The sequence below is a fragment of the Capsella rubella genome, unplaced genomic scaffold, assembly GCF_000375325.1.
Source record: "Capsella rubella cultivar Monte Gargano unplaced genomic scaffold, Caprub1_0 scaffold_7, whole genome shotgun sequence".
Lineage (NCBI taxonomy): Eukaryota > Viridiplantae > Streptophyta > Magnoliopsida > Brassicales > Brassicaceae > Capsella > Capsella rubella.
Genome location: NW_006238917.1, coordinates 7642364 through 7659847, shown reverse-complemented (window position 1 = coordinate 7659847; position 17484 = coordinate 7642364). Strand labels below are relative to the sequence as shown.

General features: G+C 35.7%; 5 protein-coding genes across 6 annotated transcripts in view; 3 read left to right on the top strand and 2 right to left on the bottom strand.

The window, feature by feature from the left end:
- Positions 1-456: 456 nt before the first annotated feature.
- LOC17881045 (adrenodoxin-like protein 2, mitochondrial) lies at positions 457-2541 on the bottom strand. The gene is made up of 8 exons (XM_006284494.2): positions 2361-2541; positions 2114-2229; positions 1968-2035; positions 1412-1530; positions 1195-1301; positions 1017-1066; positions 830-912; positions 457-749 (listed from the first exon to the last, which is right to left on the bottom strand). Exons 2-8 carry the CDS (start codon positions 2169-2171, stop codon positions 635-637), a joined length of 600 nt encoding a protein of 199 aa, XP_006284556.1. The 5' UTR covers positions 2172-2229; positions 2361-2541; the 3' UTR covers positions 457-634.
- Positions 2542-2653: 112 nt separating this feature from the next.
- Positions 2654-9611, bottom strand: LOC17877916 (DNA damage-binding protein 1b). The gene is made up of 19 exons (XM_006285668.2): positions 9345-9611; positions 8856-8904; positions 8608-8667; positions 8427-8518; positions 7998-8049; positions 7797-7859; positions 7609-7658; positions 7330-7405; positions 6813-7022; positions 6593-6699; positions 6415-6523; positions 6015-6215; positions 5703-5918; positions 5265-5375; positions 4809-5084; positions 4436-4710; positions 4002-4350; positions 3631-3915; positions 2654-3509 (listed from the first exon to the last, which is right to left on the bottom strand). Exons 1-19 carry the CDS (start codon positions 9446-9448, stop codon positions 2928-2930), a joined length of 3267 nt encoding a protein of 1088 aa, XP_006285730.1. The 5' UTR covers positions 9449-9611; the 3' UTR covers positions 2654-2927.
- A 181-nt stretch (positions 9612-9792) lies between these two features.
- LOC17878638 lies at positions 9793-11116 on the top strand. Its single transcript, XM_006284826.2, has 3 exons — positions 9793-9900; positions 10404-10565; positions 10845-11116. The coding sequence occupies exons 2-3, from the start codon at positions 10407-10409 to the stop codon at positions 10890-10892; spliced, it is 207 nt and encodes a 68-aa protein (XP_006284888.1). The 5' UTR covers positions 9793-9900; positions 10404-10406; the 3' UTR covers positions 10893-11116.
- A 353-nt stretch (positions 11117-11469) lies between these two features.
- LOC17879951 (protein BUD31 homolog 1) lies at positions 11470-13442 on the top strand. Of its 2 annotated transcripts, none has more exons than XM_006284619.2 (4): positions 11470-11619; positions 12011-12104; positions 12211-12398; positions 13092-13442. In XM_006284619.2, exons 2-4 carry the CDS (start codon positions 12011-12013, stop codon positions 13245-13247), a joined length of 438 nt encoding a protein of 145 aa, XP_006284681.1. In that variant the 5' UTR covers positions 11470-11619; the 3' UTR covers positions 13248-13442. The 2 variants fall into 2 exon arrangements, with proteins under 2 accessions (XP_006284681.1, XP_023635479.1); XM_023779711.1 differs by having other exon boundaries at positions 11471-11619; positions 12008-12104.
- A 1582-nt stretch (positions 13443-15024) lies between these two features.
- Positions 15025-17484, top strand: part of LOC17879819 (cationic amino acid transporter 1) — a 6334-nt gene continuing 3874 nt past the window's right edge. The window contains exon 1 of the mRNA XM_006285075.2: positions 15025-15664. Coding sequence (XP_006285137.2) covers positions 15253-15664 — 412 coding nt within the window. The 5' untranslated portion in view covers positions 15025-15252. The remainder of the gene's footprint in view (positions 15665-17484) is intronic.

Sequence of the window (17484 nt, the reverse complement as noted above, 5' to 3'; positions counted from 1 at the left end):
TTTACTAGTATGATTTTTTAAGAAAGAAAATATAATACGTGTAAGCGAGTGCGGTTCACGCTTCTTCTTATTGGCGCATCATAAATTTATTATAAAAGATTTGATTTAGAAATTGAAAATTTATTATTATATTTTCATGAAAAAATTAATATATTTTAAATGGGTTACAACTGGTGAGAGTAGAAAGGGTTGAATTAGATACAGTCTACTAAAACTAAATAGAAAGAAGTAAGAAAGTTGTTGTCTTAGCGCCAATCTAGTTTAGGCATATAAAAAGTTACTTGTTTTAGTTACTTGCTCTAGAGGTAACTCAACGTACGAGACCACAAGCCCTTTAGACTGCTGGTGCTGTGGGTAAGCGACTGCTGAGGTTAAATGCTCACGCGATCAAAGTGCTTTCAAGTTTCTGATTTGTTCATCTGTATCTTTTGCTTTGTCATTAATCTAAAATCAAACTCAAGAAACAATGAGACAATGCTGTAAGAACAAACAAGCTGAGTTGAAATCTCACCGTCTGAATTACATTTGTATAACTCCCTAAGGGTAATTTTATGTAATGATTTTTTTTTTCTGGATAGAAAACCGGTGTAAACTCGAAAAACCCTCAGCTCCGAGGCTTAAAACTTAAAAGCGTCTAGTGAGGTTTGGGAACAAACCCATCAACCGCAAAATTTCTAGTAGCGGAAGGAATGGCTAAGCGGATTCCATCTAGCTCTGGTTTTGCAATGACTTGACATCCCAATCGTGACCTATAAAATTTCAATGAATAATGTAAACACTTTCAGTGAAAGCCAATTGAAACTACTTAAGTGTCAGAGGGAGAACTCACGTTTCTGTTAACCCGAAAGCAAGATCTAGCATATCATTCTCTTCATCTGTTGGTTCTTCGAGTTTGTTGTAGTATTTGGTGTCCTATTACAATGACAGTTTCAGCTGATTTAAAAAACACAGTTCATGATCATCTATGTAGATTAGTAGATAAGTAATTGTAATTTGTAAGGAAGAGATGGTTTTACCATAACAATCACATGGCACGTTGAACACGCTAGAGAACCTTCACAAGCCCCTAAAGATTGAAAAAAGCATAAATTTCCAATGAAAGGATCAATGAGACATTACTTCCTATCTTGGTTTAAGTAAAAAGAGCTTTCATCGGACAAATAAAAAAAGAGGAAGAAATGGAAGAAATTGTGCCTTCGAGTTCTATATCATTTTCATGAGCAGCTTCAAGGATGTTCATTCCAATCGGGACCTTAACATGAATTTCCTCACCATCTTTATCAACAAAGATAACGTTTATCCTGAAAAGAACATGAAATGCATGTATGTTCTTACATTCGGGCAACAATATCGTGTCTACATTTATTGTTGTATCAGAGTTGAATGTGTTATGAGATATATACAAACTTACTTTTCTGTATCCTGGCCACCTTTTTCAGAGGCCGTGCTGAAAGATGTACTAAGCTTATGATTATTCGAGAACAACGCTTCCTGAAAATGAAAACTCCTAGATTGCCTTTGTAGCAGTGGCTGTCGAGAAGAAAAAGAGCAAAGATGCTAAATCAAGATCTAATATGTAAGAGAACATGCCACAGACCCAAAAACCCAATCTTCATAGCTTATTCACTTACATAAGTCAACACATTAAACTGAGCTAAAGCCAAACCCTCTCAATTGATTGCTGAGCTTATATACTATAAGTAAGCATCGCATGTCTTATTACTGGCTAAACTATTTCATGATACTGAAAAGGATGGGTTCAGGATTCCTAGCAAAAACAAACTTAGTATTAACAGACAACAAGCTTTTACCTAATCCAAATTTCACTCAGAGAGGACAAACTAAGAAATCACAACACATATCTTAAAGCTCGATCGCAAATGGGAAGTGCCATGTCCTATACATGAGCTAGAAATAAAACCAATGCAACAAAACTTTTCATAGCTGAGAAGGAAGCTCAGACTAACCGAAGATAGCAGATATTGGCCATAAGACCTTTGTAGAATCCTCATTCCACGCACTGAGAAATGACTCTCTGCCCAAAAAGCATAATTTATGAGCTCTGCCTCCACCACCAAAAGTAAAGAACAAATTCAATTTTTTTAAAAGTTACCTCTCGGGAGCTCTTTAACAATGCGAGAACCTAATCTTGATAGCCTATGGAAGAACATGGTTTTTGGCGCCGCCAAAAGTTAATAGCTTAAACCTCGATGCAGTTCAAAATTTCACCTAATTGGGTTTGGGTGCCACAAAATAAAAACAAAATGAAGCCAAGAATCTAAACATATGGAAGCAGAAACAAGGAACGAAAAGACAATTCACATTAGAAAGAAGAAGTCAGAGAAGACAAAGGTGATTACTTTACGAGAGATTCGACGGAAGCTGAGCTCTTCAAGGTGGAGGAAAGGGCTAAAAGAGGATTTAGGGTTCGTACGTGGCACAAAGACAAACCTCCCTCCGTCGCAGATTCTCAGCTCATTTCTTTCTCTCTTCCACCAGAATTCTAAACCCTTCTGGTTTATTCTTTGTCGTTCCGACAATTTCTCTGAACCTTACCAAACCGGATCAAACCAATCTAAACCGATTTCCATATTGTATTCATGTATTGTTGTAACTATTGTTGTTGTACATTTGTATTTTAAAATTAACAAACTTGAAATTTCCATTACATTGGAACACTCTTATTGATGATATAATCATAACCCTCAAAACTGCAATGATTACAATTCTTTTCAATCAAAGAAAAAATGCGAAATTTATGTCTGTAATCTTCGTTTTATCGGCATAAATAAGTCCTTTAAAAGACTGAAAATGAAGCACCAAAACGAAAATGACACACTCACTTCTTCTATGGAAATCACAGAGAAAACTCTTTCAAACCAAAAAAGATTGTCGAGAAATAGGGAGGGAGAAAGATATGGATTTGCTCAGTGAAGCCTAGTGAGTTCCTCAACTCTCTTGCACAGCTCTTCCACTTGAACATCCATACCTTTAGAGATCTCCTCCATCTTACTCCTGCTCAGATCCAAGAACGATTCAATGAGATCTCCATCCAAGTAACTCTTCGCTTCTGCAGTTCTTTTCTCGTTGTTGAAGGATCTCCATTGCTCGTGACTTAGCCCACCAACTCCTTTAATCACTTTCCTCAGACTCGTCTGCAGTTTCTCTAGAAACGCATACTGTTCTTGAGGCAGAGAAGCTATCACTCCAATCATCCCACTGACAGTGCCAAATATCACAGTCTGTATCTGACCAATCTCTGAATCAGGCATCCTCATAACAAGAGAGCCATGGCGGAATCGGTTCACAAATTCCCCAATATGATACTCACCAACCACCTCCATACGAGCCCTTTCTTCATCTGTAGTACCTTCGTTGTTCTTCTTTACTGTGAATAGGTTGAAGCAATTATCAGCACCAAGGTAGATGTCATCATCGAGTATCTCAACTGCTGCCATCCAGTTTGCATTATAGTCACGAGCTCTCTCCTCGATTGCACCTTCCTCGTGCTTTAAAACAAACACAAATAGTCAAAAGAGTCACGGTAACTTCTTATAAGCATCACAATCTAAAGATTTCACATGCATTCACAAAAAAGATCGAAACTAATTTTGTATCAAAACATTATACCTTGTAAATCAATAACGATATTGATTTCATGAGGTCACCAACGACGATGAAGTCTCCACGGGTCTGGACATAGAGAGCTAGAATGTGACCGTGATGTCCACATTCAGACTGCAGCTCCCGAGTGCCATCATCGCGCAGCATCCACTTATATAACTGAATTTTTTGATTAATAGCAGCAAGAAGTTTGCCATTAAAAGCATTGAGAGAATAAACAGCTCCCTTGGTTTCCTTCTCTGTGATAAGCTGCAATCTCCCTTCTTCAACTATAAACACAAGTATCCTTCCCTACATCCACAATAGAAAATAAAAATAGAAGGATAAATTTTAACACAAACAAAACAAAACAGTCTTGTGTAATACTGAAATGTTACCTTAGTTGGTTCGTTTTCCTCGGGCAAAACATATGCCGTTCCAACACAATAATAGACATTTTTATCGTCTGTAAACGAGCAGCTCAATATGGAGCAACCGTATTCAAAGGCATCCAAAGGGTAAGTTGACAAGAACTCAAAACTTTGGGCATCCAGCAGGCGGACAAAATGCATTTCAGATTCTTCCACAAGTGGTTGGTTTCTCAAACAACAGATAGCAAATGTTCGTGTTTGTTCTTGATGGCAGATACGACGAGCATGCTCTCCAATAGGAATAGTGCGTATGTGAAGCTTCTGAATGGCATCGATGGTGCCAATTGTAAGTTCGCCTTCCCTGGCTATTGCTAGACTGCCCATGGAAGAGAAGAAGAACCAGATTTCACCACAATGTACTTAGGACCCAATGAATAAAACAGAGAAAGAAATTAGTTTACCTGTCTGGAAAAGCAGCAGAGTTGAAGGGACACATATGACTAACTTCTTTCAGATTCACGTTGCTGTATAACAGCTTCTTGTTGTTGCTATATATAACAGTTGGTCTATCTGATGCAGCAAAGACATGTGTTGCACTTTTAGATGAAAAAGTACGTAGAGTTATAGGCTGAGTCCCCAGTGATACTTTTTTCCGATCTCTTAATTTCCCGTTACTTGTATCCAACTGGAAGCTTAAGAGATGACCATCTCCAAGAGCACAGAGCAAGTAAGATATCTATGACAAATGAAATACCACTGTTATTAATATGGCAACCAAAGGCTGCATTAACAAGAAAAGATGGTCATTACACAACAATCTGAAGAAAATCATACCCCTTCAAACGCACAAAGAAGAACAGATCGGGGAATTATCTCTCCTCCTAGTTGCTCCTTAGTAATAAGAGTCAAGTCCGGCAACAAAAATATCCTCACACTTATATCTGTCCACATTCCGACTGCAGCTACCTGACTGTAATTAGGATTATCGCCAATGGGGTTTATGTCAAGACAAGAAACCTCGTACTCCAACAACACATGTTTGACTTCCGTCAATGTCCCATCCCCAATTTCTAGGTAGACCAAATGCCCACCTCCAGTGGCCAAAAGAACCTAACAAGTATATCATTCCAAATCACATTGCATGTCAAGAAAGGAGAAAGATACTAAAAAATACAAGTTGAAGAACGAAACAAAGTCACTGTATCATCAGATACTCCTAAAATTCTTCTCTCTGGGACAAATATTAGATATAACAGCTAGAAAAAATATACTATATAAAGAAGGACAGACCTGGCTCGCATTTGCAGTTGCAACATTAACAGTAAATCCAGCTGGGGCATCCCATTTATTCCGCAATTCTCTAGTTGTAGAACTGACTAATCTAACAGAATTTGAGGTAACCTGATTGAAAAAGATAGTAGTTAGTGCATGCTAGGGGAAAACATATAGCTGACAGGAAATTTTGTCTGAAAAAAACCAACAATGATGAAATACACAAGCACTCCTACATTTGATTTGCTTTGAAAGACCTAAGCAGTAAACTGATTACCCCTAAATACATAAAATATTATAGTGCAGGGAATTCCAGAGTAAAGAGAGCTCTGTGTTGTAAATCTGGAATAGACTTATCACCTATCAAACGGAATTCAAACGAAATTGTCCTGCCTTGTGGAATCAAACTAAAAGCAAAGGCATAGAAACTAATGAATGAGCACTGGCAAAACATACCTGTACAAGTTGGTTGTAGACAGCATCATGGCAAAATAATGTCTGCACTTGAGACAAGAAACCCTCAATCTCTGTTTCTTCTAGTTCATCCTCTATATTCATGGCTAATATACGAGTTTCACTGATAAAACTAACTACAAGGAATGTATCAAATGCTTCTTCAATTGAAGATTTCAAGGACCACATTCCTTTGATGCCTTGAAGTTCCACGGAAGCCTGCAATTGAACAGATTTTTATTATATTACATAAAACGGGAATATTGCTTACATGTCACTAGTGAGACAAAATGAAATTCCAAATATACATCAAACCTGTTCATTTATTCCTATCCCATTGCGAACTATGCGAAGAGAACCATCCTTATATGCTCCAGAGCAAGTTACAACTTGACCTTGCCCCTGCCTCTCAAGGTCAACCACACAAAAGTCGACAATAGGCCCCAAGTTGACATACTTTTCTAAAATTTCTACATATGAACCATTTGCATCTGGTTGCAAGTTTAGCTTAATTAGCTGCAATAAGAAAATAAGAAAATAAAAATTGAAAACGTTTAGATGGTTTAGGCTTGGATATTATACTAGCTCAAAGAAAATAACAATCGAAAGACAAATAACTAGGATACTGGTAACCATAGAATTATATAAGTTTACATTCATCAAAAAATCATTGTTTCAAAAGACGTAATGAGAAACCTATTTAATCCTAGCGTACCTGTGAATCTCCATAGCTTGAACCAACAAAGACGACAGCATTGTCAAGATACGAGATGGAAGATGCAATAGAGGTTTCACCCAAAAGCTCAATTTTGAGGCCAGAGACCCTTGAAATAAATAAAGTCAGAATATCCACATTTTATTCATTTCAAATGAATTATGTAATATTAACTCACTTTTCTTTCTCGTGGGTTATAACAAGCAGGTGAATCAGTCCAGCATGGTCACCCAGAAGATACCTAGAACCATCAAGATCAACTCTTCCATATGCTTTTGTGATGGACTGGACAATACATATTGAAGTCATGAGCCAAACTTGAAAATCAAGAGGAATACTCGCTGAAAGGTTATGCAAATGTTTATAGGACCATATGACATAACGTCAAAAATACTTACTGGTCTTATTGGTATTGCCTTGAATGCATTGGCACTACAATAAACGATTGTTTCTTCTCCAATGATAAGGACGCCACACAGAGGTGACGGCACAGGGATCAATAAGTCAGCACCATTGTCGAGATTGTTCTGTGACCATGGCCCTTCGACAAAGTCCTTATCCTTTAGAGAAACTTCATACGTTTTGACATGACGAGCATCTTTGTTGTCCTGTAATCCCAAGCATTAGTTAGTTCACCCAGAAAAAATCATAGGGTGCATTACACTGGATTAGCAAAGTAAACGAAGTTAATTGAAAAGATAAAATTAGGTGAAAAAAATACAACACAGTTTATTTGCTCAATTTCTGCTAGCTTACCAACAGAGCGGGTATGGAGAGAAAAAAAGAAAAGAAAAAAAGGATTTCTTTGATTAATATTGCTTACAGAGCTAGGTTCACATGGACAAAAAAATAGTCAAATATATATGATTAACAAAAGTAGTTCCATAGCATATCCATTTACATAAGTATGCTAACCTGATAGAGTACTGCAATTGTTGGCTTCGCGCATCCATACAGAAACTTGATATCTAGGACCTGCAACTCCTCCAGCCTGCAATTAAGCAAATAAATATTAGATTAAGTGTTGTGTTCCTCAAAATAACCACATCTGCAAGAGTTAATTGAGGGTTAGGACAGAAGCTGATGCATGGAAACAAGTGGTGCACTAGAGCACACACGACTAACCAACAAAAAAACAGAGGAAAACATAAGCTTGATAGCATCCAAATTGCAGCATTTGACTGAAAACAGTACCTTATGTTAAAAGCTTCCTTGAGCTGTCCTTTATTGTCAAATGGAATAACCTAACAGAAGAACCCAATTAATAGAATAAACATTCAAATAACGTCCATTCCAATTGATCAATGGGAGCTCAGTAATATGATATGGACACCAAACTTGCATACTATGAGTTTAATTTCTTTTAGAAGATAAAACCATACCTTAAACAAGCCGTCATACAGATGGAGACCAATTACTCTGCAATCAGGATCAATTATACCAATCTGCAAAAACAGTGTCAAGTAAAACTCAGCATCAAACATGCCACATAACCTTAAATTATAGCACAGATACAATTGAAGAAGGAAAAACAAAATCTAGCCACTATGAAAGGTACAGTGTAGTACTACTGAACTCAATACCTGACCATTGTCTGTCGGTCGGCCTATACGATCAGAAACATCCCCCATTGCCCTATAAAATGTTCAAAAGATATTTAGAATCAGGAGTAAGGGTAAGAGTAATTTTGTATACTGAGTAACATAACTAACATTTAAACAGTTATGTTAGCGCCACGAAGTTTTTTTCAGGATTTGGATATACTCTAAAGTACATATAGATAGATGATCCCAATATAACTGGGATTTTAGAACATATTCTGAACAGATAAGATGAGTTCTATCTAAAAGACACAACCTGATCCCATGCACTACTATGCACATAATTACTAAACTTTGATCCCTTTCTAACACTAAATTCGAATAAATTACATTACAGGAGCATATAACACATTCGGTTGCTTAAACGTCATCTGATAGCATGAAATATTTATATGTTTCGGCAAATTAGACCTTGTAATGAGCTCAGAAGACTCATAATCCCATTGAAGAACACAGAATTTATATCTCTCAGTTGCAATAAACAAAAAATCTTGAGCTTCACCCTGCAGAAGATGAAGTACTGTCAATTAACATCGACACTTTCTTAATACCTCAGACTGATAAAAGTATGCAATATGAAAAATATACTCACATGGGGACGGAACAATTCCAAAGTTGCGATCCTCCCATATAGAGGAACATCCAGTATAGTCTGCAAAGTCAAAATCACTCAACGTATCCGATACAAATGGGGGCTCTATTTTTACGGAATAAGACTAAAAGTAACAATAGCATTTTACATTTCCACTCTTAATCCATGGAACTTATTATTACAAAAGTGAAATGAACTTAGATGGAAAAGCATAAACCGAGTAATTAAAATAAGAGATAATGAAGTACCTGAAGTCCCTGTGGACTAAGCAGATGGATCTCGATCCGAGTGGATTTCCTGAGAAAGGTAAAAATACTGTTACCAACTTACAGCAAATGAACCATCTCTAAAAGAAGATACTAAATGTTAAAGAGAAAATTAGATATCTTCCGAAACCATATACTGAATTTCAATTCCCCAGAATTAAGCAAATTTAAATCTTCAAAAGCATTAGCGTGTTTTTTTTATCTTTAACATGAAATCAATTCCAGAGTAGATCAACAGATGAATCATTTGTGTACATCTCCCAGATAAACAACCATCCACCACATCAGAGAATCCCAAATAGATTATGAAAACCCAATACACAGCTCTCAAAGTAGAGGCAATGCGAGTAAAATCAACTCCTGATGGGAACTAGCTTCCTATAAAACCCTAAACCCCCAAATTAACATCTGCACACAAAAATGTAGAGGGGCAACAAAAGAAAACAAAAGGGAGAGAGGGAAGCTCCATACGCAACAATGAGATTGAGTTCCTGAGGACTAGTGAAGTTTCCGACGCAAGAGTGAGTGACACAGGTCGGTTTTTGAGCCGTAACGACGTAGTTCCATACGCTCATCTTTCTCCCTCGCCCAGAAGCTAGGGTTTTCGCTTTCTGTGCAACTCGCGTGAGAAATTTCCCGCCTCTTTTATAAGAAGTTTGTGGATTCTCTTTTGAGGTTTAAAACGAAAAAAAGGAAGAGAAAGAAAGAGAGAGAGCGACGATGCAAAGAGAGGGAGAGAGAGGAGGCGAAGAAGAAAGAGAGAGACGCCTTAAGAAGAACGGCCGGTTCAGAACACAAACCTGAAATTAGAAAGACGGTACGATCCGGTTTGGTATATAACTGAACTTAAAGTTTGATTCTCTAGTCAATTTGGGCCCGGCCCAACTGATGATGACACGTTAAACCCAACCCTAAGACGATTTCAACCTCATTTGTTCTTGTTCTTCGTCATCGATCTGCGCCTGCGATTATCTCTCATCGCTCTCCTTCCAAAATCCCCTCATCTCCTCGATTTAATTTCTCTCCGGTAAGCTTCTGAAATTTTTCCTGTAAGATCGATTTTGATTTCGTAGCAATCGGGGTGTTTCGTTTCTAATCATAGATTTCTTCTTTTTCTAAGGTTTGTGTCCGTCTCAAATTTGTTTTCGATCGATTATTGAAAGTTTCCCTAGTTTCAATCGGGATTTAAACTTTTACAAGTTTTTCTAATGGCGTTGATTTTGATCTCTGCGATGTGTAATCTCTAATTCGACTGTTTACACACACTCAGATCCAGCCATAGCCCCATTTTGATGAAGGGCATAAAACATTTTTGATAAAAATGATGATACAAGCTTAATTTGGATGTATCAATTTGTATCTTGAATTCAATTCTAGTTATTATCAAATGGTTTGTTTTATCAGTATGTGCTTCTTCTATATAAATAATGCTTTTGTTTTTATCAGTTTGGTCTTCTGTGTAAATGCGTTATTATCTCATGTATTGGTCATACGTTTAACGATAATATGGTGGTGGCTATGGACTTGCAGATCATGTTGACTGAAACTCCATTTAGGCCACGAGAGAAGCTTCTTGAGAAGCAGAGATTGTTCCAGAGCATCCAAAGGCACACCTATTTGAAAGGACCAATGGACAAGGTCACCTCCGTTGCAATTCCTCTTGCCTTGGCTGCAAGTTCCCTCTACATGATTGTGAGTTCATATGTTCAGTTCCTTGCTGGTTTTCACAACTTTATATTCCTTGCATGTTTGTGAGTTCATATGTTCAGTTCCTTGCATGTTTTGTCTTTGAATCTATCTATTATTCTTTTGGAACGCGTTTTTTGAACTTGCTACGTCCACTAGATTGTTTCTGCAAAATTCCAAATGCTCTAGTTCTATGGGTTTTTCTAATATATATCATTGATATTGCCTCAGCTTTCCTAACCTGTTCATCATCTAACTATGAAAACATGTGTTTGGCTGAGTCAGGGAACAGGGATCTACAACATGTCAAATGGAATCGGCAAAAAGGAATAAGCAGTTTCTTCTTCTTTTTTCCTGTTTCTTTTTTATGCTTTTTGGTTCCTCTATGTATCAGTGGCTGCCATATGCAGTAGCAGACTAAGGTTTACACTGGTCTTGTTCTTGAAGCTGTTTATTGCGTTTTGCCAAATAATTGCTTAGTCACCCAGACAATGTCGAAAGCTAAAGATGTTTGATGTTGTTATAAAGTTCCAATGAATCATTTGGGTTTGTTCTTTTTCGCATTTTTCTTAAATTTCTATGCATATGTGGTCTTGTCTATTCATATGATATTTGTTGATTTGAACTTGAATGTGAATGCATTTGAATGCAACCATGGTCAATGTGGTTATGTCGTATAACAAAAAAAACAAAGGAAGAGGTTTAATCAAAATACAAAGACTGGTTCAATTTTAAGTTGTTCCACTGATTTAATTTCAGGATCTATAATGCAATAAAATTAAATGAAAAATGAATTCAAAATATTCATAAATTTTAAAACCCTTTGTTATGTGATTTTCAAATTTTCTGAGAATGACTTGTCAATTTAATTAAAAAGGTACAAAACACAAATACACGTGTATCTCTTATCCCTCAGACCGGCCGAGGACTTGTTTATACCGAAGCCAACCCTAAAGAAGAGTAAAGAGCTTCGACGACGTTGCTTCTTCTTCCTTGTCCCTGCGCCGCCGCGATCTCTCTTCTTCAACTTCTTCGTCCTGTCGTTTAGTTTCTCCGAAAGGTACGCTTCTTCAATTTCCCTCTTAGACTAATCTTGCTTCGCACCTCTGCAATCGTTTCGTTTCGCTTCTGAACCCTAAACTTTCTCCCTTTTCTAAGTTTAGTGTCGATCTCAGATCACATAGATTGATAAACCCTAATTGTTCCCGTTATATCACTCAAACTTCACCTAGAGTGTTCTGGATTTCGTTAGGATCTTCCGTCTGCGTCGCGTTGATAGTAGCCTCGATGTAGAAACCCTAATTTTGAGGAACCTTAAGTTTCATATGCTTAATTGAGATTCTTAGGAACCCATGAAAGTCTTAGAATTCGATTTTCGTTTTCTTTTTTGGAGACAGACTTAGCTCAATTCGTTACTGTGTATCACATTGTTAAATTGCTTTCTGTAGAAGATGCCGAAGGTTAAAACTAACCGAGTCAAGTACCCAGAAGGATGGGAGTTGATCGAGCCTACTCTTCGAGAGCTAGATGCTAAGATGAGGGAAGGTTTGTGCTCAATCTTGATTTTGCTATATCTCAATCTCAGATGCTTAAGTGTGAGTTTTTTTTCCTTCTTCTGTTAGTGGTCTAACTATTTTTGTTCGTTGTGCAGCTGAGATGGATACTCATGATGGCAAGAGAAAGTGTGAAACTTTATGGCCAATCTTCAAAGTTTCCCATCAGAGGAGTCGGTATGTATATGACCTTTATTACCGAAGGGAAGAAATTTCTAAAGAGCTGTATGAGTTTTGCTTGGATCAAGGCTATGCGGATCGTAGCCTGATTGCGAAGTGGAAAAAGGTGCGTTTTGTTGTCATTCTTTGTTAAACTTTTGTCTGTGCACCTCTTTTTTTCTTAGTTGTCTGAGGCCAAATTGAAGCGAATATTGGAGTTTCTGTAGTTGATTTGCATATTACATTTGATTGAGGATGTGTAAAATATTGTTGAGTTAGTTTAGGGGACCTAATATCGCTCTAGTGCACAATGGATCTCGAAGCTATTTCTCTGAACTTGGTGTATTAGTATATGCAATCTATTGGAATGATCTTAACAAAAAAATAGGTTCTAGACGTTAGCTTGTTGTTTTCTTTGGTAGGGTCCAAAATTTCTGATAATATTTAGGAGGAACAAGTATTGCTTCTTAAGATATGTTTTCTCTGTTTGTTGAAACTGTCACTTAGATAGACCATTTCTCTGTTTGTTGAAACTGCTTCTTTGCCGAATCCTGACTAGCTCTAACATTGCTTCTGAACATCATCTGAAATATGAACAAGTATTGCTTCTTGATAATGGTTTCTCTTGAATCCTTGTCAACAAATTCCCCTTGCTTTCATCTTAGAATTCTGATGCATATCCTGTTTGTAGGCATTCTTATCTGGACATTGACCTAGATTAACTTTTGTATTCTTTCAGTGAATAAAGATTGTGTTCCTTTGTTATGTGTCTGTGTTTGTTACTGACTCTTTTTTAAACTCTCTGTTTTGTGAATTGCAGTCAGGATACGAACGTTTATGCTGCTTGCGTTGCATACAGCCAAGAGACCACAACTATGGAACAACATGTGTATGTCGTGTTCCCAAACACTTGCGTGAAGAGAAAGTGGTCGAATGCGTTCACTGCGGTTGCCAAGGATGCGCAAGTGGCGATTAAATTCTACAGCTTTATGCACAATCCCTGACTGTTTGTTACAATTCTATCACTTGTTAAATCTTGATTATGTGTACCCATATAAAAGGCTAAAACCCTGACTAAATAAATCCCCTTGCAAAGCCTCTACCATAGCCTTTTACACGTATCAGTTTACTAACGCTGTGCTTTATTATTTTCCATCTTTTTGAAAATAAATCCCCTTGCAAAGCTTTTTTTACTCGTATCAGTTTGCTTACAGATCAATTTAAATCTCATCACCATCTTCTATCTTTCACACAGGACTTTATTTACGAAACAGTTAACACTAAAATTTTATAGAAATCACAATTGCGTCGGAAAGATGTGACAACCATTGTTCAGATTTCAGAATAACATAGACCTGCGCGCCTCTGTACCTATAGGACAACAGAAGATAAACCGTTACAATTGTACAACAGTACAAGTCAAATACCTTTGACAATTTCAGTGGCCTCATTGATCAAGAGTATCTCATCCAAACCAGGGCTCATGATCATAAAAAACAAAACTCTGGGTGGTGCAAAGAAAACTAAGTCTCCTGGATAAATTGGATATTTGGAATGTACCTTTGTTTTGTTCCTTTTGTTTAACGTAGTGAATTTGGGTTTTGTATAGAATATAATATGCCAAAGGTTAAAGAGACTAACCGAATCAAGTAGCCAGAACAGAAGGATGGGGTTTCATTGAAACTGTCACTTATCTAAAGGAAACTAATTTTGACTTTCAAGTTTTATTATTGGTCACTATACTATGGTTGACCCTGAAACAATAATGGTTGTCCACATATGTGGATCAAGATTCGTCTTGATGACAAGGATTAGTTATTTTTTTAAGTCTTGTTGTACATATACACTCGTATCATTCACATATGCATGCGTTGACACACGCAAAAATAAAATGAAAAAATACGCGGGGCGTCACTGATACATGTGTAGGAGCAGCTGACGCAAATTAATGAAATAAGAGAGAAGATTCAAATCGAACCATCATAATAGAGACATTGACCTGAGCCTTTTATAGTGGGCAACAAGACCCAATTGTAATATATTCTCGTCCATTTGTGATTTTGGGAGAATAATACTGTACTTACAGTTAATTAAATGACGACAACGAAAAGTTTCCATCATAAAACGAAAAACAAAAAAAAATTAAGGTTCAAAAAGGGAGGAAGATATCCATTGAATGCTCCTCTATATATTTTAAGACGTTTTTATTTCCTAAACTTTTGTTCATATGCAATATCTTGATAACTTACTACTCTTTAAATACAAATATCATGATTAATTCTCACATGATTTAGTTCCTAAACTTTGGTTCAAAAATATATTATCTTGATTTAATGGTTATGTGATCCTCACATCAATCTTATGTAAAACGTTTGCAAAGACAAGTATACTTTCTTCTTTAGCTCCCAATTCCCAACTTCTACTAGTAACTTACTAGTTACTGCTCTTTAAATTCACATACCACATACATACACATGAGACATGATCTTTCGTTTTGGCTAATTGTTAAAAATTATTTAATGGTTTATTAGAGAGGTAAAAAGATAACCCAAATATAAGTATCACAGTTCTTGGACCCTAGCTATACTATTATTGTTATAATTCGATTTACTCCTTTATGGTATTTTTCAAAAAGGTCAAAGAATGCAACTACTCAACTAGTGACTCATAATAGATAATAACGCAATCTTATGGGTTGATTATATTTAATTCAAGGATTCCATATTTAATTTATACGGATCGTAAGTTACACAAAACTATTAAATTCACAGAAGCGTCAAAGGGTAGCTACTATAACTAAGGCAGACTTCAAGATCCCAAATATTCACTTTTCAGTTTCATATAATTCTCTGTATTTTTTTCCAAGTTTCTTCTCTCCATTACAAACAGAAAAACCGATCTCAGATTCTGAATCTGAATCAGAATCTAGATCGTAATTAAATAATTTCATTGTCCGAACCAAAAAGAAAAAGAAGAAGAAAATGGCATCGGAACAAGGCGGTGGCGAGGGGTTACGTCAGCGAGGATGTTCATGCACGAAAGAAGATTTCTTACCGGAGGAATCATTCCAAAGCATGGGGAATTATTTAAAAGCGCTTAAAGAAACACCGAGTCGGTTCTTGGATCGTATCACGACTCGGTCGCTCGACACCGACGAGATCAACGAGATAAAAGCTCGTAGTGGTCACGAGATGAAGAAGACGTTGACGTGGTGGGATCTGATGTGGTTTGGTATCGGTGCGGTCATTGGCTCCGGTATATTCGTTCTCACTGGGCTTGAAGCACGTGAAACTTCCGGTCCAGCTGTCGTCTTGTCTTACGTTGTCTCCGGTGTTTCCGCCATGCTCTCCGTCTTTTGTTACACCGAGTTCGCCGTTGAGATTCCCGTTGCTGGTAATTATAAATCCTCAATTACCTCAATTTACTATTTCTGATTTTCTTTCTATTATATATAAAAAAACGGTTGAAGAATAAATAACCATAAGAACTTAAAAATTTGTTAACAAGGTTAAAATGAAAACAAAATGTTGCGTATATCATTTATCATTATTTTAATCTACTTGATTCAATTCATTATTCCGGATAGTTAAATCTTTTATTTTATTTTTTGGTTGGTTCGGTGTGAATTAAGTTTAGCCCCATGTTCTCGGAAGTCCCAAGCTAGTGTGTATAGACAGCATAGTGGTCATAACGAAAGAGACGTTTTAACATACAAATTTCTCTTTTACTTATTACATTCACATATAAAGACCGATAGAATAAGCCATACACTATGCTCTTAATTACTACTTTTAAACGCATAAGAATATAGTAATTATTTTGCCCTAGTGTAATTATTTAGGTTCAAACTTTCCGAATTTCAAATGATAGGACCACGATGATTGTATTCTTCGTATAGAACAAAACACTACTACTGTATATTGAATTTTCAACTCTCGTGGCGTGACGGTATCTCTACGAGGTCAACTAGTTGACTTCTCGTCCAGACGTTCACACATACACTTACTGACTTATCTTATCCATCTATCGCCATATGTTATTATTTTAAACTTTGATAGTCTAGCTACAATATTGTTGACAAACAAATCACAAACTTGTTCAATGGGATGATTTATTACTATTTTTGAGTTGATAGTTAAGCTACTCGTAGTTTGTTTTTCACTTTGGTAAAGATTTGTTGCCATGTAATTAGACTTTTTTTTTTATGGCTTTATATATGTTATTAGTCGGCAATAATATTTTAATTTCCTATCTAAAAGTTATAATTAATTCAAAGTTATTATTTCCGGCTGGGGTCTACTTAGAAGATTTTAATGCATACTGACAAATATTATCATTTCCACGTTTTATTATAAAAATAACTCCAAATCCAAACGAGATTTCATATAATACTAGTTTAGTACCCGTCCGATATACGGGTTATCTTTATTTAAAATTAAATTAAAATTAAAATTTATTATAACTTATAAAAAATAATTTCCAAATTTGTTTTTTGAAAAAATAAGAGAAATTAATTTCATTTGGAAAGAGATTTTATTTGGTTTGAAGTATCAAATAAACGTGTATATATATATATATATATATATATATATATATATATATCTCTCTTAAAATTCGTTATTAAACGTTAATTATAAAAATCTAGTAACGTCAAATTGACAATCACCAAAATATTTGGGAGATATTTGGGAGCTATTCACCATTACTCATAATATTGCTAAAATATTTTTAAAAATCTTAATTTAGCAATTATCCTCTAAAACATGATAATACCGTTTGGTAAAAATTTTTATTTCTTAACTTAAATTTTTCAAAAAATCATTCTCAGACTATGAAAATTAATTAATTATTATTTAATATGATGGTAAAGTTCTTTCAAATTAACATCAATCTAAAATATGATGTTAAATACAAATATAGTCATTTGTAAATAAATTCATATAAACAACGCAAATAAACATAAAGATTCTAAAATAAATTATAGCATCGTTGAGGAAAACATTCAAAAATCTTTCAAATACGAATTATAAAAAACTACATATTTTCTTTAAAAATATTTTAAAATTGCTATATTACGATTTATATTGAACTTTGTTATCTTTAATTTAAGCTAAAAATATTATTTTCAAAAATCTTTTATTCACCCTTATATTTTAGACAATGAAATTGCTCAATGGTATAATATATTCATACATATATTAACAATTAAACAA

Excerpts from the sequence above, each read along its gene's own strand:
- LOC17881045 (XM_006284494.2), bottom strand. The coding sequence starts at position 2,171 with ATGTTCTTCCATAGGCTATCAAGATTAGGTTCTCGCATTGTTAAAGAG. Across the intron at positions 2,036-2,113 it reads TGTTAAAGAGCTCCCGAGAG|AGAGTCATTTCTCAGTGCGT; the intron begins GTAACTTTTAAA and ends CTTTTTGGGCAG. Across the intron at positions 1,302-1,411 it reads GGTGGCCAGGATACAGAAAA|GATAAACGTTATCTTTGTTG; the intron begins GTAAGTTTGTAT and ends TGTTCTTTTCAG.
- LOC17877916 (XM_006285668.2), bottom strand. The coding sequence starts at position 9,448 with ATGAGCGTATGGAACTACGTCGTTACGGCTCAAAAACCGACCTGTGTC. Across the intron at positions 7,659-7,796 it reads TGTATGACGGCTTGTTTAAG|GTTATTCCATTTGACAATAA; the intron begins GTATGGTTTTAT and ends TTCTTCTGTTAG. Across the intron at positions 4,711-4,808 it reads TTCTTTGTGCGTTTGAAGGG|ATATCTTACTTGCTCTGTGC; the intron begins GTATGATTTTCT and ends CATTTGTCATAG.
- LOC17878638 (XM_006284826.2), top strand. The coding sequence starts at position 10,407 with ATGTTGACTGAAACTCCATTTAGGCCACGAGAGAAGCTTCTTGAGAAG. Across the intron at positions 10,566-10,844 it reads CAAGTTCCCTCTACATGATT|GGAACAGGGATCTACAACAT; the intron begins GTGAGTTCATAT and ends TGGCTGAGTCAG.
- LOC17879951 (XM_006284619.2), top strand. The coding sequence starts at position 12,011 with ATGCCGAAGGTTAAAACTAACCGAGTCAAGTACCCAGAAGGATGGGAG. Across the intron at positions 12,105-12,210 it reads AGATGCTAAGATGAGGGAAG|CTGAGATGGATACTCATGAT; the intron begins GTTTGTGCTCAA and ends TTCGTTGTGCAG. Across the intron at positions 12,399-13,091 it reads TGATTGCGAAGTGGAAAAAG|TCAGGATACGAACGTTTATG; the intron begins GTGCGTTTTGTT and ends TGTGAATTGCAG.